Source organism: Sorex fumeus, unplaced genomic scaffold (genome assembly GCF_029834395.1).
Source record: "Sorex fumeus unplaced genomic scaffold, SorFum_2.1 ptg000021l, whole genome shotgun sequence".
Lineage (NCBI taxonomy): Eukaryota > Metazoa > Chordata > Mammalia > Eulipotyphla > Soricidae > Sorex > Sorex fumeus.
The window spans coordinates 5,481,516-5,508,882 of record NW_026606078.1 but is presented as its reverse complement, the minus strand read 5'-3'; the positions used below and the strand labels follow the sequence as shown (position 1 = coordinate 5,508,882).

The 27,367-nt window shown below is 35.6% G+C and overlaps 1 protein-coding gene across 5 annotated transcripts in view; it reads left to right on the top strand.

Moving 5' to 3' along the window:
- The window catches only part of ARID4B (AT-rich interaction domain 4B), a 142,826-nt gene that overhangs the window by 91,027 nt on the left and 24,432 nt on the right, over positions 1 to 27,367 (top strand). For 2 of the 5 annotated variants that reach the window (XM_056113646.1, XM_056113645.1), the window contains exons 11-17: positions 209 to 360; positions 4,592 to 4,664; positions 6,985 to 7,079; positions 8,139 to 8,236; positions 9,987 to 10,230; positions 10,776 to 10,951; positions 14,844 to 15,095. In XM_056113646.1, the coding sequence (XP_055969621.1) occupies positions 209 to 360; positions 4,592 to 4,664; positions 6,985 to 7,079; positions 8,139 to 8,236; positions 9,987 to 10,230; positions 10,776 to 10,951; positions 14,844 to 15,095 (1,090 nt within the window). The remainder of the gene's footprint in view (positions 1 to 208; positions 361 to 4,591; positions 4,665 to 6,984; positions 7,080 to 8,138; positions 8,237 to 9,986; positions 10,231 to 10,775; positions 10,952 to 14,843; positions 15,096 to 27,367) is intronic. The other 3 variants (XM_056113647.1, XM_056113648.1, XM_056113649.1) reach the window with 3 other exon arrangements.

Here is a 27,367-nt window from a genome sequence, read left to right as displayed (position 1 = left end):
GTCCACCACCACTGACTTCACAGAGCGGAGCTCTGTCAGGAATGACCTCTAAGACAACAAAAAAGAATAGTAGTATATATTATGAAATACCTCAAAAATGTTAGCAGTATGGACACAGCAGTGTTTTGTTTTATTATTTTGATTAATATTTAACAAAACGGTTGTTTGAATTTTTTTCAGTTCACATAGCTTTTGTTCTTTTCTCTAGCCTTTGATCAGGCACTTGAATTTCACAAAAGTAAAACTATTCCTGCTAACTGGAAGACTGAACTGAAAGAAGATAGTTCAAGCAGTGAAGCAGAGGAAGAGGAGGAGGAAGAGGATGATGAAAAAGAGAAGGAGGATAATAATGAAGAGGAGGTAAGTAGAAACAGATGATGCGTTTTAAAATAAAAATTACAGTAAATAGTAGCACACTTATATTAAAATAAAATAAAAATTACACTTGAATATCTGACTTTTTTGAGGATCAGAATTGCATAGTCACTGATCACTTAAATATTTTTAGTATTATAAATATTGTATTATAAGTTGTATTTATGATGTTCATCATAATTTTGTGGTTTGCTTGCTTGTCTTAACAATATTATCTTGGAGCTGGAGAGATAGTTATGGGTAAGGCATTTGCCTAGCATGTGACTCACCCAGGTTTGATATTTTGGGCAATACCAGTAGTATTGCTCAAAGGCTCTTCTTGGTACTGTGCTCAGGAATGACCTCTGGTTATGCTCTGGGGACCATAGGTGGAGCCAGGGATTCAAACTGGGGTCATATGTCTGCCAAGCAAGTGCTTTGCCCCCTTACTGTGACTTTGGTCCAGAGACAGATACTTCAAAAGGCTGGAGTATATACTTTGTAGATGGGATGCCTGAGGTCTTCTGGGTATTGCCAGTACAACCCTCCTCCAGACCAGACCATGAGTAGCTCCTGAGCATCTCCTGTTTTGTTTTGTTTTGATGAAAACAAAACAAATACAGTCTTTTGAAATTAAAAACATTATTTAGTTCTTCCATTAAAATTTTAATGGAAGGGCTTGCTGTGTTTTTGTTCTATCATATTATCAAATACCTCAAAAATGTTAGCAGTATGGACACAGCAATGTTTTGTTTTATTATTTTGATTAATATTTATTTTAACAAAACGGTTGCTTGAATTTTTTTCAGTTCACATAGCTTTTGTTCTTTTCTCTAGCCTTTGATCAGGCACTTGAATTTTGATTAAAAGTACCTGCCTAGAGTCAGGGAGAGAAAACTCCATAGGCTGGACTGCATACTTTATATGCAGGAGGCCCACGTTTGGAACCCCAAGTACCAGCAGGGATGACCCCCTCCACCTCAAGCACTGAGCCATGAGTGAACCTCTGAATACCATCAGGAGTGTTGCTAAAACAAAAACAAACAGAAAAAGAAATACCTGCCTTATATAACAAAACGTTGCTTTCACATGCTTACTACCATTGTATAGCTTACTGCTGCCTCATAGAAAGTTTGCATCTGCATATTTTATTAAAATCCTGAAAGAATATAAAATTTTATCTTTTTTGTAGTTTCAAAGGAATAATTGAGACATTAGAAAGGTGAAAGCCTTTAATTTGAATGAAAGTCTTTAATTCAAATTTATGATGTAAATGAATAGACCTAATAAGATCATAAAGAAGATAGTTGTGAATTTTGTGTGTGTATGACGGGGAATGCCACACTTCGAGATACTCAGTGGTTATTCCTGACTCTTCCAACAGGAATCGCTCCAGGCAGTGCTCAGGAGACTATATGGGATGCCATATGGGGATTGAACATAGGGATTGAACCCATATTGGCCATGTGCCCATTGTATGATTGCTCTGGCCTCACCTGTGAAACTTTATGGGTGAAGGAATTGAAGTTTGGGGGACAAAGAGTTAGTACAACAGTTAGAATGCTTGCCTTGCACATGGCTGACCCAGATTGAATCCCTACCACTCCATATGGTCCCTGGAGTTTCACTAGGAATGATTTGTTAGACCTGTGCACCCTCCCACCCCCGGGGGGAAGAAAAAGGAGTTGAAGTTTTTAAGATTTTTGTTTATTAGAGCTGATAATTCAGATTTAGCAGTACCAAGACGAGATGTTTGCAAAATTGTTGGTGACATTTCATTATTGAACTCTATGAATGTTTGAGTGAGTAGTGCATTTACATACTGAAATGACTTGACCAACATGATATGTTATATCGTAGGTTACTTATGAAATTCTTCAGCTAAGTACAGTAAGCAGGTGTTAACTGAAAAAGAATTATTTTGGAGTTTATCTTGTTATATAGTATTCTGTGATAGTAATATGTAGAATAAAAGTTTCCTGATTTTTAAATCTTCTCTCCAACTGCGTTATGTTTAAAATGCTAACATGTGGGCTAGAGAGATAGTTTAGGGTGTAAGATGCTTATCTTGCATACAGTTGACGCCAGTTCAGTCTCCTACACTACATATGGTCCTCCCTTTGAACACTTCCAAGTGTGGCCCAAAACCAAAATAATAAAAATAAAATGCTAAAATGAGTAGTCAGGGTTGAGTAGATAAAGGGCTGGAATGCATGCTCTCTTTGCATGAGCCCTAGTTAAATCCAGGCTCTATATTGTTCTGGTACATGGCCCAAAATGAAAAGTAATCATAGTAATAATAATAAAAAGTGAGCCTTCAGTCCATAGTTTCAAACCTCTTCAGTGATGATTTGTCACTTCAGAATCTCCTTAATAGTGTACCTTACCCTTTTTTTCATCACTTCTTTTGGTGTTCCCTCCCACTTCGAACTTAATGCTGTGACTTATTTTTGCACTAACCTTTGTCTGCTGTTCCTTTTCATTTCCTCATCATCAGTCTTGCACATTTCTGATTAGTTTTCAAAATCATGCTTAGTTCTTACCTGTAGAAAGTTTGAGCCATTACATCCCTCATCTCAAGAAAATTAGTCATTCCATTTCCTAATCTATATTACAACGGTTTCATATTTTTGTTGTACGTGTGCACACATATTCATTGTGTATAAGCTCAGGGGCAGAGACTCTTGCATTCTTACAGTATTGTTTACAGTATGTGATCATTAATATTTTAGTTACCCACATTTCTGTCACTTAGATTTATGTTTTACAAATGATTCTTTTTTACAAATCTTTATCCAGTTTAAGTATTTTCTTAAATATATGCCCCCTTTTTGGTATCAGGAATAAATTAATCAGTTTATTGAAATCATGTATTGAGGGTCCAGTGCAATAGTACAGCTGGTAGGGTGTTTGCCGTCAACCCAGGTTCAGTCCCCTGCATCTCATATGATCTCCCAAGCAACGCCAGGAAAATAGATTTCCTTAGATGTATCAACTTAACAAAACCCAGCATTGTGTATTGTGTTTAAACTGAGAAATAGGCAATTAGCATAAGCAATTTAATTGTTATTTATTTCCTTTCCAGGTAGTATGCCTAATAATTTATCAATATGAGGTTTGATTTTTAACATAGCTTTATTTTCCTCTAGTGATTTTTGAAATAAATGGCCTGGGGTCAGGGTATAGCTTGGGTATCTGAGGTCTTGAGTTTGATCCCTGATGCCACATAGCCAGCTGAGCATCATTGGTTATGGCCCCTATAATCAATAGATACAAAAAAATAAGAGGACAAATCTTACACATTGGTATTAGGCACATAAGTTTTAAAGTTAAACGTTATCTTTAGATTTATTTAGAAGACCAGTTGAGAAGTATGCTCCTCTTTCTATTAGAAATACATGTGTCAGCTAGAGTAACTGAAAATATGTGTATTAAATTACTTTTTCTATAGTTACTCCTAATCATGTCCTATAATGCACACTCTGTTTACTTTTTCTTTATTTTGTTCAGCACCTCGCATATTACCTTATACTTACAGGTGCTTGTTAAATGCTTGTTGAATGGATGATAGTTCCTTTATCTTACCCACTACCCTGCTCCTTGCAGGTTTCTTCAGGAGCAGCTCCCTACTGCCACAGCCCCTGGCCACAGCAGCAAGAAGCTAGTCCTTCCCCCATTATTGATAATACAGGGAACTATTTTATTACTTGAAGATTTCCATAAGTTTGAATCTTCAGGTATTGTAGATCAAGTTTGTCCCCACTTAATTGTTTTTTTTTTTATAAGCTTGAACTACAATAAAGTGGGGCTGAGTATAATGAAGGATATTTAGAGCTAATGGGAGCTAAACTCATATAAGTCACTGAGGAGCAATAATAGAGTCCATTTTTTTGTTAGACTGACCCAGTTAGATATGTGAGAATAGATTTTCTTGATCCTTTTACCCTGAATTAAATACAGGTGTCTAATACAGTAAAAATTCATAGACTATCATGGTATTCTCATTTCTTACATGAAAATTTACATGTGAGGGAGTTTCAATATTGAAATACATTTTAGGATTTATTCCTTTATGAAATGTGAAAGATCTAGGCTTTTCTGGTTTTTAGTAACTTAGTATTAAGAAATATTTGGTAAGAAGCCTCTGAAATATTTAGTATATCAGTCTTTATTGTTGGTAAACTTTTTGCTTATTTAAGTGCTTATTGTGAAAATATTTTTCTTTGACTAAAATTAGGAAGAAATAGAACCATTTCCAGAAGAAAGGGAGAGCTTTCTTCAGCAGTTATACAAATTTATGGAAGATAGAGGTGAGCATTTTCTCCATTCATTCTTAATATAGGAAGTCTGTAGATAACTAATATTTTTAAAACAGGAATTTTGATCATTAAACTCAATGTTACTGGTGTTCCTGACTTTTTTTTCCAATAGAGACATAATTTATACATATAGCCTGATTTAGTATTTGTATAATGCTGTCACTTTCATAGCTAGTATCATCAGTACTGGACAAAATGTTATATGTTAGATGGAATGGTGAATTGGACAGTATTTTGTATTTTGCCTATCTCTTCCACCATTCATGAGACCCCAAAGAACCCTATTACATGCAGAATAGTAGCAGAGTGAGAATTACAATACCGTTCATTGGTGCCTATACAGATGGCTCTTGTTAAAGCATCATCCATGGAGCTGGAGCAATAGCACAGTGGGTAGGGTGTTTGCCTTGCATGTGGCCGACCCGGGTTCGATTCCCAGCATCCTATATGGTCCTCTGAGCATCACCAGGATTGCTGAGTGCAGAGCCAGGAGTCAGCCCTGAGCATTGCCGGGTGTGACCCAAAAAGCATCATCCAAAATTATCATTTTATCTTGTTACAAAATACATATAAATCTGTATTATCTAGGATTTCTATATTTAACAGATTACTTAACACAGGGCCGGAGTGATAGCACAGCGGGTAGGGCGTTTGCCTTACACGCAGCCAGCATGGCCAATCCAAGTTCGATTTCTCCACCCCTCTCGGAGAGCCCGGCAAGCTACTGAGAGTATCTCGCTCGCACGGCAAAGCCTGGCAAGCTACCCGTGACGTATTCAATATGCCAAACACACTAACAAGTCTCACAACATTACTGGGCCCGCTCGAGCAAATCGATGAACAACGGGAGGACTGTGATAATTACCGTGATAATTACTTAACACATACATGCCATACATTTATGAGATGAGCCAGTATCTTATGACCAACCCAGCCGTAGAACTAAGAGAATTAAATCATCCATAGTAAGTCAGAAATAAAGAGTAAAAGTATCAAGATGAACTCTGATTTTATTTATTGCATTTGCCTAATGCTGTAATTAAAAGGGCAAAGATTGTCACTGGAGTGATAGTACAGGGCATTTGCTTTGCATGAAGCTGACCCGACCCGGGTTCTGTCTCCAGTATTCCTTATGGTACCCTGAACCCACCAGGAGTGATCCCTGAGTACAGAGCTAGGAGTCACTGTGATCCCAACCCTCTCCTATACCCCCCAACCCCCATACAGGGAAAGATTGGGAGAAAGAATGAATGCTGACCTGAAGTTACTATGGCTCTGAGACTCTTGTGTGTCTGCTCTTAAGATTATAGTTTCTTTTTCCCTGGGAAGTTGCTGAAAAGGGTATAAGGATCGTGAAAAACTTTCTAGTTTAAGGAAAATAATAAAATAAATGATATTTGGAAAGTGCCACTATACTCTGGAACTGATGTTTCTTCAATCTTGGTAACTTGCAGAGCCAGGGTGTACTGTCAGGTGTGGCCCCAGAAAAGCAAAACAAAACCAGACCACTTGTTTTGAGGCACTTGACCTTTAATTATTTTAACAACTATTTCATTTGAGCAAATCTGGTTTCCATAATTTCTAACAAATGTGTGTTTCTTTTTAAATTTTACTTTAGTATTTTATCGAGACAAATCATAAATTTTCAGATTTGAAATTCATATAAAAATTAATGAAACAGACCTTATTGTTTTTCTTTTGGGCCACATCCAGCAGTGGTTAAGGTTTACTCCTGGCTCTATACTCAGAAATTACTCCTGGCCGTTCTTGAGGTACCATATGTGGTATTGGGGAGTAAACCCAGGTTGACCAAGTACAAGGTAGAAACAGCTCTCTTTGTTTTCTTTTTTTGTTTGTTTTTGCTTTTGTTTTTGGGCCACACACAGTGGTGATCAGGGGTTACTTCTTTTGCACTCAAGAATTACTCCTGGCAGTACTTAGGGGATCATATGGGATGCTGGAATCAAATACAGGTTTGCCTCATACAAGGCAAGTGCCCTCCCGGCTGTACTATTGCTCCTGCCCCCCAGTCTGCTCCCAGAATGTTTTTGATTGGGGCCAGAAAAATCATAGAGCTGTTAAAACATGTACCTTGTATACGGCTGATCCAGATTTGATTTCTGGTACTACGTATGATCTCCTGAGCACTGCAAGGAAATACTCCTGAGCACAGAGTCAAGTATGTGGCTGTAAGGTCCCTCCTTCCCCCCAAAAATGATTGTTTTGATCAACAAAGGATTTAAAAAAATTTCATATACCTGCTATATACTTGGTAGTGCTGCATGATTCTAATGTATTTTGTATTTAAAAGGTACGCCTATCAACAAACGACCTGTACTTGGATATCGAAATTTGAATCTCTTTAAGTTATTCAGACTTGTACATAAACTTGGAGGATTTGATAATGTAAGTATTATTATAAAAGGTGGAATGTTTTTCATTAATATTTTATCATCTAAAAGTTAACTATTAATAAAATGAAAATAGAGAAGAAAATGGGAAGAAATTTGAAACAGAAATAGCTTCTTCAAACCCTTTAAAATTTTTAAAATGAACTGCATGATTAACTATTAGTTTGAAACTTCCACAGATTCCAGGGTATATTTGAATCATTGCATAACCATATTGGTAAAATTCCATGTCCCCGGCATAATACTGAAAGCTCCCAATATTCAAACCAGCACACAGGTATACATTCATATATACATACACATACTTACCTTTGTATGATCTGAAGAAATTATCTTTAGATTACCATGATGTATAATGCACAATCATTTAGGAATTTTCTGTACCTCATGATGTCTCACTAATAAAAATTTTTTAAAAAATTTAAAAAAAAAAACATGCTTTGAAAAAAAAAAGTGTTCTTAAAAAATTTTTCTTAAAAAGTAGGGGCCAAAGTGATAGCACAGCAGGTCGGGCATTTGCCTTGCACGTGGCCGACCCAGATTCGATCCCCGGCTTCCCATATGGTCCCCCATGCACCGCCAGAAGTAATTCCTGAGTGCAAAGCCAGGAGTAACCCCTGAGCATTGCTAGGTGTGACCCAAAAAGCAAAAAAAAAAAAAAAAAAAAAAAAAAAAAAAGTATGTTCTATAGAATAAGTGTTATATTGTGGTCCATAGAATGATTTTGATGTATTAACTTGAAAGGCTTCTGGTTTATATTTTGGGGGAACAGTATGACAGTATGGGGTGAAGTCTCCCTAGCAGTACTCAGGTGTCCCAGTGACGACTCAGCAGGTGTTGCTCTAACCAGCAGTATTTGTGGGTACTAAGGTCATAAAATAATTATAAACCAAATTCTTTAATTTATACTTTGATTTGTACTTTATTGAGATTGATATTTTCACTCCAGAGGCTGAATCTATAAACATTATATATATACATATATATATGCCTTTTTTTAAATTATATTCCTATCTTTTAGTCTAAGAGTTTTCATTTCCTTTTCGTTCTTTAGATTGAAAGTGGAGCTGTTTGGAAACAAGTCTACCAAGATCTTGGAATCCCTGTCTTAAATTCAGCTGCAGGATACAATGTTAAATGTGCTTATAAAAAGTAAGTTATTGTAGTTTAATGTGTTCAATATTTTATTTAATTAGGATCAGATTGGAAATTATAACTGGGAATTATTTTTACGAAAACAATATGAAATTTTTACTGGAGCAATCACTATATAATAGCTTTATAGATAATATTCCATTAATACTAGATCTATGAGATAGTCTGTGAAGAAATTTCTTGTGGCCAAGTAAATTTAAAAAGTTCTTTGAAAGGTTAAGTTGCCATCTGCACTTGTATATTCATTGCTGACCTGTTTACAATAGCCAAAATCTGGAAAAAGCCAAAGTGCCCATAAACAGATGACTGGTTAAAGAAACTTTGGTACATCTACACAATGGAATACTATGCAGCTATTAGAAAAGATGAAGTCATGAAATTTGCATACAAGTGTTTCTACCTGGAAAGTATCATGCTAAGTGAAATGAGTCAGAAAGAAAGGGGAGTCAGAAAGAAAGGGACAGACATAGAAAGATTGCACTCATCTGTGGAATATAAACTAACAGAATGGGAGACAAATACCCAAGAATAGTTGAGATAAGTATCAGGAGGTTTGCTCCACAACTTCAAGCTGGCAGCACCTGCTGATAAGAGAAGGCAAGACCATGTAAAGGGTGTTTGGAGGATCTACTTGGGATGGGAGAGGTATGCTGAAAGTAGACTATAGACCAAACGCGATGTCCACTTAATACCTCGACACCCTACAGGAAAGAAAGCAAAAGGGAATGCCCTGCCACAGAGGTGGGGGGCAGGGTGGGGGGGTGAAGGGCTGCTGGGTTCATTGGTGGTGGAGAATGTGCACTGGTGGAGGGATGGGTACTCGATCATTGTATAACTGAAACCCAAGCACGAAAGTTTGTAAGTCTGCAACTGTACCTCATGGTGTTTCACTTATAAAAATTTTTTTAAAAAAGAAGAAGAGGGAAAAAAAAAGTTAAGATGCCAGAGGTTTTTTTTATTCTATTTAGTTATTATTTCTCTAGATTTTGGGGCCACACACCCAACTGTGCTCAGGACTTGTTCCTGGCTCTGTGCTCAGTGAACATTCCTGATGCCGTAGTTAGTTTTTTTTTTTTTTTTAATTTTTATTAGTGAGACACCATGAGGTGCAGTTGTAGACTTACACATTTTTGTGCTTGGGTTTCAGTTATACAATGATCAAACACCCATCCCTCCACCAGTGCGCATTTCCCACCACCAATGAACCCAGCAGCCCCCCGCCCCCAGCCCCCATCCCACCCTGCCTCTGTGGCAGGGCATTTCCCTCTCTCTCCTTTTGAGTGCCATGGTCTGCAAAAGAGGCATTGAGTGGCAATCATGCTTGGTCGACAGTCTACCCTCAGCATGCTCTCCCATCGTGGGCGGATCCTCCCAACACCCTTTATTTGGTGTTCCCTTCTCGGATTACTCTAATGTTTAAATGAGATCTTACATGTACGAAAATTTAGATTTCAAGTACTGACAAACAGTGCTCAATAATTCAATGCTATTTTTTGTGCTTTTAATAGCTACTATTATTAAAACTCTTCATTTAAGATCTCAGCATAGTTTTTTAAAATTAAAATGTTTTTCTTTGAAAATTTTTCTGTTTAGGTTGTAAAGGATTGAGAAGAACTGAACTAGGATAAACTGAAACATTAATATGGCTCACTAAAAACGTAAAATATAGAACATAAGTTTACAAACCATAACTCTCTGATATTATTCTGAAAAGTTCCCCAAATGTAATTTCTCTTCATGTTTCCAGATATTTATATGGTTTTGAAGAATACTGTAGATCAGCCAATATTGAATTTCAGATGGCATTACCAGAGAAAGTTGTTAACAGGCCATCTAAGGAGTGTGAAAATGTAAAAGAAATAAAAGTTAAGGAAGAAAATGAAGCAGAAATCAAAGAAATAAAGATTGAAGAAGAGGAGAACACAGTCTCAAAAGAGGAGAAGTCTAATAGTGATGATAATGAAAGAAAAGAAAATATTAAACCCTCTATGGTAAATCAGTTTTTAGTCCTAGCTGCTTCGGTACATTTTCTACATCCTCTATAATACTTATTTTATAATTTTATGGTTTGTTGTTCATTTCTTTATTAAATGCTTTTTTAATTTAAATTTACTATTTAAAATAGCTGTTAACCTAGTAATTTTTGGAATGGCAGGGGTTTTTATTTTGGAGGATTGGGGAGTAGGGGAGCTTTAAAGCAGTAGGCTGTCTTGGGAGCACCTTCCAGTGATTAGTCACCAACGGGGCTGTCAATTCAATGTGAGGGTTCCAAGATATGGTGCTGCAAGGATCTTGGGATTACCCTGGCTACTGACACTGCTCAAGGACTGCAGGGCTACATCTGGTGGGGCCTGGAAGCCTGTTGTAGGACTACACCGTCCAGTGCTCAGAGAACCACTAGGTGCTGGGGATGACTGCATGTAGGGCATTCTTTCTGTTAGTACTGATTATTACCTTCTCTGGTTATCAGTTAAGACATGGATTTAAGTTGACAATTTTTACTTTTGTTAGTTTAGATCCTCTGGTCTTTTTCTAGGGAAGTAAAAAGAACTTACTAGAATCTATGCCTAAACAGTCTGATCAGGAAAAAGAAGTTAACATGAAAAATCCAGAAGAAAATGAAATTCTGCAAGACAAAGATGATGAGACAACTAGGGTAGATGAGCCCCTCAACATAAAGGTAGAAGCTGAGGAAGAAAAAGCAAAATCTGGGTAAGAAATATGTTTTTGGTTAAGATGCATTTTACTGAATGAATTCTTGTGTTTGCTCCTTTTTATATTAGGGTATGTATAAATCTGAATTTGACAAATTGTAGAATACTGAGTGATTTGGATTTAAGTAAATTGCGTTTTCTTCCTTCAGAGACCCTGCTAATATAAATTTGTTGCAGTGATCTTATTTTGATCCATTTTTCTTGCTCTCATCATGGAAATTTATAGTTTTGAGCTAGAGAAAAGAACTGCTTATTGAATTAAGCCCTGGAAAATAATTAGATAATATATATTCGGTTTCTTCCAGTGTTTTGTAAGTGGTATGTTGGGCATAGGATTTGAGAGTTGTATTTGTTTCTTTAGCAGAATATGAGAATGGAAAAAAGAGTATCAATTAGATTTTTAAAGACCAGGGTTATGTTGTTTTTTTATAAGACTATAGCATGTATTCGTTTTGGTCAGTTTGGAATTAATGGGTTTTATTTATTGCAATTGGCCTCCGAATTTTATTGGTTATTGATATGTAAACCTCAGCATATCCATCGTTAGTGATCTGTTTGAAATAAGTACAAACCAGTACAGTCAAATTTTATAGTAGATTTTTCTGAATTTTGGCTACATCATGCAGGCAAGCAGCAAAGAGGAAAATATGCTTAGATGAATGTAGTAAAAGGTGTGTTTATTCCCTTTTGTTTACATCTATGTGTACAAATGTATATCCCAAATACTTTTTACTGTTGGAGAAACTTTCAACTTTAGTAAATATTCAGCACTTACCTGAAATCTCCTGATCATTTTATATAGTGTCCTAATGTGTTTATATAGTGTTTTGGTCATAGTCTGCAGGTAAACATGGAAGAAAAACCGGAGATAATACAGTAAATGTGTTTGTTCATTATACTTGTTTATTTTCGTGTTCTTATGCTTGTATGTTTGAAATGTTCCTTGATGCAACATTAGACTACTTCAACTTAAAAAACTTGGTTAGGATTCAGCTTTTTTGTCTAAATATTTGATTTTTAAATTTTCAGATATTTCTGGCACATCTGGAAGGCACTATGATGAGGCTGTAATTTCTTTTTACTAATAAGTTTATATTAAGTTATATGTATTTTTTAATTTATTATATTTATAAATGTATCATACCCACAACTTGAAACTTTTCTCGTGCACTGCCTTAATTTGTAGATGTTCTTTGGAAGTGTTATATGTTTGGGATATCCAGAATTAACTTCTGGATTTTATCAGATAAGTGCAATTAAAAATGTAATTAGGTAGTATAAAGAATTTTGTGTTCTTCTATAGCCCAGGTATAGGAGATAAAATAATTTATGTAACATGTCTTGGTTCAGTGCCAGGGCCAAACAATTAGATCATCTTGTTTCATTGTTAAGAATATGGCATCAAGCTGAAAAATTGTGGTATTTGTCTCAAATGAAAAATCTTTGCTGCAATATTTGGTTTTCTAAAAAGTAGTTCTCTGAAAGATAACGTGTCTGTTGTATTGTACATCAGCTTAATTTATATAGTTTTTTAAAAGAGAACTAAATGAGTGGAGAGAGAGAGTGTATGCGTGCGCATTGTACATCAGCTTTTTTTTTTTATCTTTTATGCTTGTTGTATTTTTTACATTTAAAGGTTATCTTTCTTGGCATTCTGCGTTCTGTCTGGTTTAGTTCATTTGCCTCTGATTTTATCTGTATGTTCTTAGGAAGAGAGTTGGAGTATTTTCTTTGGTTGATAGCTAGTGATTATGTTGTTTGCTTCTTTATACTTCATTATTTAAGTGGGTTTCATATTTGTGCCTGAGGTTGATATTAATGCAAATTTTTATCATTTTTATTCATCTAGATAGTAGATTTTCGTTCCTGATTCAATGAAAGTTTGCCCTCACTACTACTACACAGAATTATGCTTGGTATCATTTGCATTTACTAGTTGTATTTTTTAGTGTATTATTTAAGTTTAGAATTTACTTTCCTTTAAAAAGATTTTACTATTAATCTCTCTTTCTCTTCTATATGATGATTCTGAGGTGCATAACTCACTTTTATTGTGCCCATTAGAATACACTTTCTTTCCTTCTTGACAATAAATTTATGATTTGGACTATACTTTTAAAAAGTCTTAACTATTTTTTAGTTATATAACGCTAATTTTAAATGGTTAAGTTCATCATCTGTAGCACCCTTTCTGATAGTTCTTTAACTATTTTAGCATTATTGATAAATATTTCTTCATTATGAAATTATCTAGTGTGTTTTCAATAGGTTCTTTTTCTTTCTTCCTTTTTTTTGTTTGTTTCTGGGTCAGAAACCCAAAAAAGCACTGCACCCGGCCATGCTTAGGGATACTCCAGTACTCCAGGTTCTGTGTTCTTGGTTGTTGTTTGGGGGACCACGTGGTGCCGGGGATTGATCCAGTGTTGGCCACATTGAAGGCAAGCGCCTTAATCCCTGTACTATATCTCTGGTCTCTGAAAATTCATGTTTTCTGAAAATATTAGAATGTAGCTGGTTTTATTTAGGCTTTAATTTTTGAGGACATATTCATTTGTATGTAAATTAGACTTTGAAATAGAAATGATTGAGAATCTTTGTAAACTTTGTGTGATGTATTTCAGAAAGAAATTGGCACCTTTGGTACATTTGTGAATTTATACTTAATTCTACTAGTCTATTAGACTCTCCCTTTCATCACTTCAACCCATCTATATATAATGGGAAAGAGGGGGATTTTAAAAAGCACTATAGTAATGCTTTGTATTACTGATTTTTTTGTTGCTATATCATTGCATGATGGGAATGATAGAAAAAGTATGTTATTTTTTAAAATACTGTGTATAAAAATGTAAAAAATGGTATTACTAGAGGAAGGCTTTTTCTGTTAACATTTTATCCATTAACTTTAAAGCTTAATTTGTTAGCTGTGTTGGTTCTGTTTTTATATTTACTCATTTGTCAGATGTATAATGATTCATTATTTTAGGGAGAAAACCATTGTAATAGTATAGACATGTTTCAAGGCAGATTAAAATCAAATGTAGTTGAGAAATTTATATTGAAGTTAATTTTTATAAGCCTAGTGCTTGGAATGATTGTAATTTATTATTTTCTCTAATTTGAATATAGATTTGTAACTAACATAAAATAAATATGAATGCTCTATTTTAGAAAATACATGAATTTGGAAGGTCAGAAGTGTTGCTTCTGGAATGATTTTCATAATTTTGTATTATTTGTAATTGGCCTCATATATTCATTTCTTTTAAATTTCAAATTTGAGAGGATTGGTAGCAGGTAATTTTCAATAAATTTGTAACAAAGATAGCTAAAGTAATAACTTGACATTGATGTTAGAATATTTTTATGTAAGGTAAAATAATTTCAGTTATAATATTTGTAATTTTGGTTGGAGTAACTATAAAGGTAGAGTAGTCATCGGATAGTAAAGCATTTCATTTTAAAACCTAAAGCTGAAAGTATTTGACTGAAAAATAATTTATAGTCAGAATGGCTATGAAGTTGTAATGATTTTGTTTGTGTCAACTGAGATGTAAAACATTTTTATAATAAAACATGAGAAAATCGTTAGTCAACCCTAGTAGTTTCTTGCTATTCAGCATGACATCTGTTCTTCTGGCTGTTGGAAATTTTCCTATAATGCACTTACTTTCCAGTCTTCATTTCTCTTAAATGTATCTTTCTGTAACCATGGTCATCTTATACAGTTTTAGTTTTTAATACTAAATTGAAACTCAGAGAATTTCTTACACATGGAACCTGCTGTTCCCGGAACAATCACAGCCACGATTTTTATCAATATATGTGGTTTGGAACTGAAAAGCTTATGAAGTGTCTTTTATTAACTGCAATTTTTTAAACCTTTCAAGAGATGAAACGAATAAAGAGGAAGATGAAGATGATGAAGAAGCAGAAGAGGAGGAGGAGGAGGAAGAGGAGGATGAAGATGATGATGACAACAATGAGGAAGAGGAGTTTGAATGCTATCCGCCAGGCATGAAAGTCCAAGTGCGGTATGGACGAGGGAAAAATCAAAAAATGTATGAAGCTAGTATTAAAGATTCTGATGTCGAAGGTGGAGAGGTCCTTTACTTGGTGCATTACTGCGGATGGAATGTGAGGTAACTTGAGTTTTAGCTAGTGATTACTACCTAAACACACTTACAAAATAATTTTCTATATTAAAATTGAATTAATGAATTATAGACTTGTTAGTGTTCTAATTGAGTCATAGTACCATATAAAAAATACGTAGTTTTTAGCATGTACATGCCTCACTTAGTGACGTCCTATTTCCTGTTTAAAAGACATCTCCTTAGTTTCCAGAAAATTAAAGTCTAGTGATTGAATTTTTGTATCACTTATAGATTTATAGAGGTAACATTATTGGTAAAATGATAGAAAAGGCTTATAAAAAGGTAAAAAGAGTTGAGCTTCTTGATGTCTACAGCCAATTATTTGGCTTCTTGGTCTCTTGTATTTTCAGCTACCTTGTCACATTGCTTCTTCTTTGTAATCTTCTTAAGCCATCATATTTCTTTCCTTGAGTAGGCAGTATTTAAGTTGTGATTTCTCAAGTCTTTGCCTATTTTAAGAAAGTCTTATCTTCTCATTAACTCCTGCATTATAGTCTTGTTCAGAAGTCTTCGGTGGTTATACGTTCAAACCAGTATGACTAAAATATAGTTTACTTTCTGACTGCAAGGACTGAGAACTGAAGGCAAAACTGAAGTTTGTCTTTATGTATATTCAGTGATTTAAGATATGGGATTTTTTTTTAACAAGTTTCCTTTGGTTTTTTTCAGAGAAATTTTGTATTTGAATTTTAGCTGATCTGGCTGATCTGTCAGATCATTTTTGGAACAGATAATTTAGATATCTGTTTAAATTTTTTTTATTTGGAATATTTGGTACTGTATTTGAATTGATATTCTATAAATTATAGCCTATGATATAGTTGAAATTCTTAAAAAGTTTACCATTAAAATGGTAGTTTTATAGTATGCCTAGTGTGTGCCTAGTTTCTTTTAAGAAAGACTGCAGTTCTCATGCTTTAAATTCTATTGAGATTGGAAAATTACCAAGAGAACTTCTAAAATTCTGTGTCTTAAGTTTGCTATTTCTTAACAGTACAATAGCTAGCAGTTTAAGTTGAAGGCGATGTTGAGTTTTGTTTGATCTCATTCTGCGTTTCTTACCATTCAAGAAGATTAAGTTTTAAATTTTAAGAATACTGGTTCATGTCAGGTTTAGATATGGTAGTTATCCTGAAGTATAAGGTTTTCCAGATACTGCTTTTGAATCTTGTTCCTGTGTAATTATTCTTTTGGCTCTTGGTTCTTGTGCTGCCTCTCAAGTGCATGATCTATTTATTTAGTTTTTACTTGAAGGGTTGGCTGTTACTGATAGTGCTCAGAGGAAGGTTCTTGGTACCTGATTAGTTGCTATAAAAATATTTGTTTGGTCTTTGACATTCATTTACTAAGTAATAATCCTAAAGATAGATGAATAGCCATATCATCTTTTACCTCTCCCATTTATTCTTTCTATTGTTCTAGACTTATAATAAGGCAGTTTTCCTATTCTGTGACTAGTGGATAGAACTTGCCCTCCACTGTAACTTTTCCCTGCAATTAGAGCTTGATTATATTAATTGTCTCATTTAACAGAAGAGGCTCTTAGTAGATAAAAGAATTGAGACACCAAATTACTCTGCAAGTTAGGTATTTTTGTGTTATTCAGTAAAGATTGAATAAGGGAAGAATTAATACCATCCCAAGAACACTTGATTTTAGAGGGTAGAAAGAATAGGTTGAGTAGAGTAGGTAAGATTTTTACAGTGAAATATTTAAGTTTAAATAATATAGACAAGGAATATGAGACCTAGTTCATCAAGACTTGCTTGTGTTACTGAAAAGGAAGCCATCTACTCCTGACAAGTCAAGCTTTTATATAAGAACTTTCACAAAAGAAGAAAACTTAACCATCTTGATGAAGACATAGGGTGGATCTCTGCACGTTCCAGCATCATAGAGAAAACAACTACTTCAGTAAATTAAACAGTTAATGTTCTTGTAGTCAACAAAACAGTATTCCCATTTTCCTCTGCAATAATGATGAATCTGTGTTACTGGTGAATAAGCAGTAATTAAAAAGATTTTTACTGTTCTTCACGTGTGAAGCTAACCTAAAGAGGACTACAACGTATCCTCGTCAGCTCTCCAACTATGTTCCTATTGTTTAGGAGACCATGTGCATAACCTATAAATTTATAATTAAGAGATGTAAAAATTAGAGACGAAGATTTATGCATGAAGTTCATAAAAATAGTTTTGTCTTCAGTGCTGTCATTAATTGCAGTAAACATTTTGGAAAATTTTGTATGGAGCTATTTTTGTGAGTGTTTGATCTGAAACATCCCTAGTATGGGATTTCAAATACATCAGTATTTGATCAATGTTGACCCACTATTCAGTTTGACTGTCAGTAATCAAGGAGCCTGGAGTTGGACTAAAGTTTTTAAAAATTTATAGTGAGGCCTACTAACTGCATTAAAATGTTCCCTGAGGTACAAGAGATACTTGAGTTTCAACTAAGACATCTGTGGGGTTGGGGATTAAGGACTAATCTCCCCAATGCTGCTCATTATTCAAATATGTTTCCTTTATTTGACAAATAAAAATTTAGCATCTGTGTGCCAAAAACCATCTAAGGAATTATCCTGTCCAAAGAATTACCCCACCACCAACATTTACAACCCATTCATTGTTCCATCCCTTATTTTTTTCTTTTTCGTGCTGGACTTCAAATCTAGGACCTCACACATGCAAGGCACACTGTTGTACTTTTGAGTGATAGGCCTGACCCTTGCTTTTACTTCAGTCACTTGTTAATAGTCATTTTATTTTTACCTCCCAGCCTTTCCTGATCCTCTCACTAGCTTTGCAGAATTGCCAAGTAGTATTTGCCTAATAAAAATCACAAGAAGGGTGGGAAAGAGGGGTGTTCAAGAATGGGATATGGCTCAAAGAGCTGGAATGAGTGTCCACTTTGCAGGAAGAAGCCTTGAGCTCAATCTCTGGCACTACATGATTTGTAGTGCCCTGCCAGTGTCAAAAAACGAGCACCTGTGCAACTGATCCTGACTACAGGAAAGCGAACAATGAGCGAACAACCTCATTGACTTGGTCTTGTTTTAAATTCATGATTGTGAACTTCAAGTGGGCTAAAGTAGGATTACTCGCCTACTTTCTTAAAATACCATTCTATACTGTTTTTTTCCTCCTCGCATCCTCCACTTCTGTCCCTCTTAGCTAAGGACCTTGCTTGTCCAGTTGAACACATGAAACAAAAGAATTTTAGCAGACTTCCACTAGATCTATCTGTGCATCTGTTGCCACATTCTCTGCCTTTTTGTTTTTGGCCATAGGTCAGCGAGCTTGATATTATCAAAAGCCAGACTTCTGATTGCCATTCTTCCTTGTCTAAAACTCTTTTCATTGCCCCCTCCCCATATTACTAATTATGACTACTATCTTTGGAATCATTTCCTTCCCTATATAGTCCTGTGGTATTTTTCTAATCTTAAAGCCTACTTGATTTTTTCTCTGCTGTCATTTCCTTGCTCTGTTTCTATTCAGGCAAAATAATCTTGTTACCCTGTTTCTCTTACTGTTTGTGTAAACCCACTCCAGTTAAGCTTGCTTTCTTTTTCCTTTGTGATGGCTAGTTAACTTTTGATCCTGTCCTCCACAACTATCATCAGTAACTCCATGTAGCCAAATTTCTTTCCTATATCTTGATCTGTTACTTTCCTTCTGTGGCAATTGATTGAGTTCTCTAATCCTTCCATTTAACTTTTCGCCTCAGTCTCAGCTGTTGGAACTGAACTATTTTTATCTTGAGTCTTTATTTGAGTTGCTTTTATAATAGTAAATTTTTCTAAATTGTACTTTGGTGCCAAAGGAATTTGGTCTCCTGGAATAGAGCTTTTACCTAAGACTTTTCTTGTTCAAATTTCTCTTATCAGAACCAGAATACAGGTTCCTCTTGGTATATGGGGTCTGGAGATACTATTATCATTGTATTTATTAGTATTCAGGGTTTGGGGCTGTTTAGTAGTCCCCAGCAGTGCTGAGGGACTACTCCTGGGCTCTGCTCAGGGGTCACCCTGATGGTGTTCAAGGGAACCATATGCCATGCTAGGTATCAGCCACATTCAAGGCAAGAGCCCTAACCCCTGTAACTTTTTCAGATCCCACCATTACTTTTATATGGAAAAATATTTATGTGTTCCTAGATCCACAAAGTAACCTGCCAAATCATATCATATTGGAATGTTCTGCCTTCAGATTTTAGGGAAAACCTGTACTTTCACTATAAAGGTTCATTTGAGTTTATAAACAAAAATTTTACAGTTCTATTTTCGTTCTGTCACTATCGTTTTCCACATCTAGAACAGTGCATACTTGATCATTTGCTAAATACCATATGAATATCAAACAACATTGAGCCTCTTTTTCTTTTGACCATATCCAACATTGCTTGGAGGCCACGCAGCCCCAGCTTGGAAAACCAGCCCAGCAAACACACTTTGGGTCATTTCTCCAGCTGTACGCTGACCCTTTTGGCAACAAAATGGAAGTAAAGCAAAACATTAAATAAAAGGGACCGGTTTGTAAAAAGTCATACAAAAAAGTTTCTATACTGTTTCTAATTGTTATGTTATTGAGGAATTGTCAGTCTGTGTTCCACAGACACTAGACCATTGTGCATTAGTGAGTTCCAATTTCTATCCTTGCCAACAATTGTTTAAAAAAAAAAGTAAAACTAAAATATTTATTATAGTTAATCTAGTAGGTAAGAAGTGGTATCTGTGTTTTGCGGGGAGAGAACCACACCAGCTGTGCTCAGGGCTTGTTCCTGCCTCTGTACTCAGGGATCGCCCCTGGTGATTTAGGGGACCATATTGGATCCTGGGGATTGGACTCCAGTCATCCTACACACTGTATAATCTCTCTGTCCCTCAGTGTGATTTTGATTTGCATTTCTCAAACAATGTGATATTGAGTATTTCATGTACTTATTGGACATTTATTTATATATTGACTTTGCCAAGAAAATGTCTGTTCAAACACTTCAGCCATTTTTAATTTTTGTTGTTATTATAGGAACTCTTTATATGTCCCATATTATTCCTTTGATTTGATTTGCAAATATTTCTCTTATTCTCTAAAACCAAATTATTGTCTTTTCAAGTTCAGTTAACAAGTTTTTTCTTTGTTGACTGTGATTTTAATGTTCTGTCTTAGAAAACTTTCCCAAATCCAAGGTAATTTGCCATGTTTTAATAGAATTTTCTATTTTTACCTCTACTATTGTTATTTTAATATATTTACTATATTTACTTCATTGGTTCATATGACTCTGGTAGTTAATTTTTTTTCAAATGTGCAGAAACCAGCCCTAGTAATATTTGAGGGCCACCAGAGCTGTATCCAGCAGTAGAAGGGATGCCATGTTGTGCTTTGGACTGAATTCAGGATCTCACACATGCTTGTGCTGTACCACTGATTTATCTCCCTGTCCTTAGTAGTCAAAATTTTTACTTCCTTGGCTCATATAATAACCCATCTTCTCAGTAGCTACAATGAGATGGAGAGTGTGTGAGACTGGAATCAATTTGATTATAAATGCATATATTCAATTATCTTTTAATTCTGCATTTCCCATTTTCCCTTTTGAAATTCACTTTTTGGCTTAATACCTCTATTTCCCTTTTTTTAAATAATATTTTGCATGTTTGCTTTTTTCTTCATGTGAAGATCATTGCCATATTAGAAATACAAAGTTTTTTTTTTCCATTTATATACTTTGCACTAATGGTCTTAGAAAACAAGGTACTCTAGAAAATCTCTTTATTTCTGTTGTGTGAAAGTTGAATGGTAAATGAAGGCCATTTGATAATAGTTTCCAGGTAAATTTCCTGGCACTTATTTGAGTGGGAAGAAAGAGAACATTACACAAGTCTAGTTCATCAAATCTTTCTGTAACCTTTGCATTCCCCTTTTCCTGTATGTCACTTTTTCTTTTCATAATACCTCTGTATTGTCGTCTTCAAATACTTGACCACAACAAACCCTTATGTCATAGTCTCTAGCCTATTTGTGTTTATGATATACAGATCACATTAGAATTAAAAGGTACTATGGCATACAAAGGGTTTTGTTATGGCTCGTGAAAAATTCTTCTGTAGCATGCAACTGCTTTGGATCACAATTTTCTGTGTTTTTAAGAGAAGTTTAGGGGCTGGAGAGGTAGTACAGTGGGTAGGGCATTTGCCTTACACACGGCCGACCCGAATTCGATCCCTGGCATCCCATATGGTCCACCAAGCACTGCCAGGAGTAATTCCTGAGTACAGAACCAGGAATAACCCTTGAGCATCGCTGAGTGTGGCCCAAAAAGCCAAGAGAGAGAGAGAGAGAGAAATTTAAAACAAAGCTTGTAAAGGTGAATAAAGTATACATGGACAGTTTGACTGAGGGTGGAGAGATAATAAGAGGCTAAAGTGCTTGTTTTGCACTTGAGCTTCTAGACCAGGCCCTGCCTTGAGTCCTGCAGTTGCTCTAGGACCAGGCCTGGAAGTGGGGGAAGGGGAAGAGGGGATGTTCCAGGCTTTGCTGTGGCCTTCCGCAGTGTACAGACACTGGCTCAGAACTGCTGTTTTGTATGTGACTGACCCCTCTTTGGTTCCTCACATCTCTCCTGGACACCACCAAGAGCAACTCTTGAGCATAGAGCCTGAAGTAGCTTAATAAACCCCGAGTACCACCAGGTATGGCCCAAATCCTTCCAAAAGAAAGGAGTAGGAGGAACTTGACTGTATTTTCTATTTTGTTCTGTTTGGGGATTTGAGGCTATAACCTGGTGCTGAGGGCCTGTGTGTGATGCTGTGGATTGAGCCCAGGTCAGCAGCAAGCAAAGTAGTATTCTTTGTAACCATAGGACCTCTCTGGCCCAACTCTAGAGAGGGAGAGGGAGGGAGGGAGGGAGGAAAGGAGGGAGAGAAAGAGAGGAGGGAGAGATGAGAAAGTAAATAAGTAAAAAGAAACAGAAAAAAAAAGATTAATAAGTTATTTTGCAAAAAAAAAAGAACTTTTTTTTCTTTAAATATTCTTTTTGTTGTTTTGGGTTGGTTATTTTTTCCCATCATTTTATTTTGTGAAAGGGCCATGATTTACCAAGTTATTCATAGTTGAATTTTAGACATATAAAGTTCCATCACTGTTCCCTGTCACCAAGTTCATCTTACCTCCACCAGTGTTACCAGGTATCCTCTCTCATCCCCACCCCAGCCTCCCATATCAACAGGCGCCTTTTAAAGTTTCTCTGTTTAAGTTTTGGTCTCATGATTTCAATGTTGTTTACTCTGTGGTTTGAATTATTTAGCATTATCATTCTTTTTTTTTTATTAAATATCCGTGAGATAGACCACTGACAAAGCTTTTCATAATTGGGTTTCAGTCATACAATGATCCAGCATCCATCCCTCCACTAGTGTACATTTCCTACCACCAATGTCCCATTTCCCTACCACCACCCCCCAGCACCCCACCCCTCACTCTCAGCCTTCCTCTATGGGAGGCACTTTAATTCTTGCTCTCTCTTTTTCCTTTTAACACTCATTGACCCTTGGCCCCTGGTACTTGTCTGTCATTCTTCCTCCCACCCTCCACTCATTAGCTTTCCTTCTCCTTCCTACCTGTACTTTGGGACCAAGGATGATTTACGCACCCTGCCCCCATCCCACCCATACTTAAATCATTGCATTTCTTCATCCAGTTACATACAAGTGGTATCATCCTGCATTTATCCTTCTTATGGCTTACTACATTTAGCATACCTTCCAGTTCCGTCCATATTGCAGCAAATTGCATGATTTGCATCATTCCTTACTGCTGCATTGCTTTCTCTGTGTGCATATATACACACATCTTCATGATCCACTGATCTGTTGTTGGACATCTGGGTAGATTCTAAATCTTAGCTATTGTTTTGAGCCTGCGATGAATAATAGTGTGCATAAGTCCTTTTGAATAAATAAAGCAAATGCCCTCCCCACTGTACTGTATCTCCAGCCAAGATTATTCTCTTCAGAGTGTTTATTACTAAACTGGATCTGTTCTATTCGGTAGTTTATTATAGATTATTAGGCACATATAATGTAAACTTAGACCTGTTCCACTTGGTAATTATTTATAGGTTGGCAGGTACCTCAGTGTATTTGTATGAATGTGCACAAATGCTAATTCTATAAACTTAGCAAATATCAAAACAAATTTTTAAAGGGGGGTGGACACCCAGTAGTGCTCAAGAAGTACTCCGGGCATGTTGCTTAGGCATTGCTTCTGGCTGTGCGTGAACGAGAACCATACTCTGGTGCTGTTGAGGCAAGATAGAGGTTGGGCTGGAAGTTGTTTTGAAGTTACTGTCTGCATCACAATATAAGTGCTCTCTCACAGTTGTTAAACTTTTGCAGTAGTCTAATAAACCTGGTAACTGTCCTGTATGACATTGTTCTTTAATATTACATATTACCTCTGCTTACAAATCTGAATGTTTGGTTCATTTTACATTTAACTTCCCTAGCGTATCTTACTGGAAGGAACATTGATACACCATTTTTTTGGTTGTTTGAATCATTTGGTATAATCATGTTCCTAAAATACGGCTTTTCTTTATTATGATGAATGCCATTTCTTTGTGGAAAAAAGAGTGTTACATGAGTAAAAACAATATTCGTAGCATGCTTAAAATTATATTTTTCTAGTATATATTTTTGTTTTCCATTAAGTACATGACTAAAGGTATTATGTTTACAGGGACATTTCATGCAATTTCAGATATTCTCAATCTAAAAATACAAGTGTATATTTAGATTATTAAAGAAGCTTCACAAAGTAGGTACCAGTAAAATTGTTTTATAACATTTAAAAATTAATAGCTAGTGGCTGGAGTGATAACACTGCGGGTAGGACATTTGCCTTGCATGCAGCCAACCTGGGTTCGATTCCCAGCATCGCCAGGAGTAATTCCTGAGTGTAAAGCCAAGAGTAACACCTGTGCATCACAGGGTGTGACCCAAAAAGCGAAAATAAATAAATAAAAATTAAGCGAATAAACTGCTGTATTTTTCCTTCCATATTTTCTTACTCATTTGAAGTGGCCAAATGGGGCTGGGGAGATGGTCCACAGATCCCTTTAGCTCTGCCAGGGCAGCCCATGTACACCACACTAGGCGTAGATCATGAGCACATGTGTATGAAACAAACCCCAAAATATACGTATAATAAAGGGGAAACTTTTCTTTCCTTGTTAAGATACTGAGTAAATGTGAGGATTTTAAGAGCTTCATTAGGGGTCAGCATTAAAGGACCTGCCGTGCAAGTATGAGGATATGAGTTCTGTTTCTGGTGCCACCTAATTGAATGGATGCGGTTCAAGTATGCATTGAAAGTATGCAAGCACAGCAACCAAGTGTGTAACTCCACTCATCACACAAGCAGCTTAGGGAAGGGAAGACTATTAATTTAGCTATACGACAAAAATTAGTTATTTTTGTATAGGCAAGATACAAAATATGTATCATCCAGCAATTGTTAAATGAGCCCATTATAGAAAATATTATTGATCTAGTATATTTAGTTAATGTTTGTTTTATAATCATTTCAAAATTTTTGAATATTATCTGTTCAGTTTTATTCTGCATATGATTATTTTTAAGCTCCAATTTTGTATTTTGGATATATATATTATAATGCTAATATTTCTTTGAAAGGGACTTAGGTGGATTTAGGAATTGGTCTGTATTGATGTGAGCACTGTATCAATTTGTGTATTTTAACTACTTAACTAACATTCTTTTCCAGTTTTATTATGATTAGGTGATTCTTAGATGAGTTGCCAACACTTTCATGATAATCATAAAGCTTTCTTTTTAGAACTCAGCTTTTCTCTGGTGAGAGCAAGTATGTAATGGTCTCTGAATGGTTCTTTTAGATTATGTAAATATTTTAACACATTTCGAAAATTGGAACATTTGTGTGACTTTTTTTCTGGAAAGTCCAGAGGTTTGTATTGTCACTTTATAATTGCTGTTTAATATTGTCTTCTCTGTTAAGTCATAAGCTCCTGAAGTAAGGAGCTATTTACATTTATTGCTGAATTTAAGTGCTTAGTACAGAGCCTGTCATAATAGGTACATAAGAAGTCTTTGTCAAAAGAGTAAGCCTCTCATATGTTTCTAGTCATGTACTTTTATTTAGCTTTTTATATTAGATATTGTCTGGTTCAGCTCTTTTATTTATATAGGTCAGGGCACAGATCAAGTGACATTAGTAAAATCAAAATGAAACTGGACTCCATCTTATGTACTGTTGATTTGGGTGGGGACACAAGATTATGAATTTTTTATATAAATATGTTGCTCTTCCTTTTCTTTGAAAAGTATTGGTAAATTAGAACACTTGAATAATATTCTAATTAGTAATTATATGTAATGGAAAAATGTTCTATTTTTAAAATGCAGTGATCTGTTACAGCTATCAGTTTCTTTATTTTTGATTTTTGTTTAGGGGGCATACCCTGCTGTGCTCAGGGCTTTCTCTTAGCTCTGTGCTCAGGTATTTCTCCTGTTGAGTCTTGAGGGGGACCATATGGGATGTGGGGGATTGAATCAAGGCAAGTAAGTGTCCAGCCCACTATACTATCTCTTTGACCCCTGTCAGTTTGTTTTCGAATCATCTTTTTGTTTCTTACAAGATTAAAGTGCTATTTTGAACTTTATGAAAGTGTGAGTCAGGGTGGGGAAGAGTGAGCCATACCAGCAGTGCTCCAGAGCTACTCCTGGCTCTGTGCTTGAGTTACTCTTGATGGTGTTAAAGAGACCATATGATGCAGAGATTAAGACAGGGTCAGTGTGCAAGGCAAATGACTATAGTATCTTTCTGGCTCCATGTTTTGTCATTATTTGCTGTTAATCTTTAATCAGTTTTCCTAATCTATTTGGTAAGAAATTTGAAAAAATTTCTGCCACCAAAAATTTTGTAATTTTTTCCTCATCCTGGGTTGGTTCATACCATACATTTTTAGTGAGATTTTTTTTTCCAGTTGATCTGTTATTATGAATGAGAGACTTGGCATGGCATATATGATAGGCAATCCATTTCTATTTTCTGTATCCGTACGGTATGTATTGGTAAAACTCATGCTTGCAAGGTCAGTTTGCTTCCATGTTTTGTTTTCCTAGATGTGTAAAGCATATTCTCATTCTATTTTGAGGGGAGGGTGGGCACACATAATGGTGCTCAGGGTTTACTAATGACTCTGTGCTTTGGGATCACTCCTGGCATGCTTGGAGACTATTTGTGGTGCCAGGGATTGAACCCAGGTCAGCTGTGTGCAAGGCCAGCAGCCAGCCCACTGTAATAGCTCTCTGGCTTTAGGCATATTCTGATTCTAAAATCTATTATTATACCTTGTATATTTGATACAAAGCAAAAATCTAATTAAGAAAAGAAAAAGACTGAAATAGTATCAGAGCAAATATCAGAACAACTACCTGAACAAACTAAAAACACTGAGAAAGTGGAAGAAGCTTAAAAGTTCTAACATTAGCTGATATTTATAGAGCTATGTTACCATGTAATTACATCATGGTAAGGATAGCTAAAGAGTTTTGTTATCTGCCTAATCAATACTCTTTCTTTGTTCATACTTTATAATTGGGTGGCAGAAAAAGTAGTCACCATGTAGTGTTCTACAGCTCATTCTACTTCTACATTCTGCAGCCCAGGCAGTGGGCTTCAACCTCTGTCTTTCTGAGTATGTTTGTGTATACTTTGTATATTCTTTATATGTTCTTTCTAACTCCATTATTCCTAAGATAATTTAAACAGCATGTTTCCTCTGTATATAGTTGATTTCTATTAAAATAATAGAAGTAGTAGGAGCAACGTCTAATGATTCACATTCAACTTTGCTGAGGATGGAGATATTTTCTGTTGATTTTTCACCTTTGCCTTAATTTTTGGAAGGATCTAAATTGCTTTAAGTAGCATGAGTGGAGTTTCCAGTATTGATGGAGAAAAGTAAAGAAGTATAGCTACATAGGTTCGACTGCTGTGCCAGTATAAATACCGAAAAGTATGTGTTTGGTGGGAGAATATTTGCTCTAAAACTTTTTGAAGTGGTTACATATTTAATTCCAAATAGGACGTGCAGTCTTTATACAGAATAAACTAAGTCTGTTGTTGCAAATGATGTGAGCAGAACCATATACTTGAGATTATTTAAAGTCATTGCTGGAACTTTCCTATTTCTTTCTGACTCT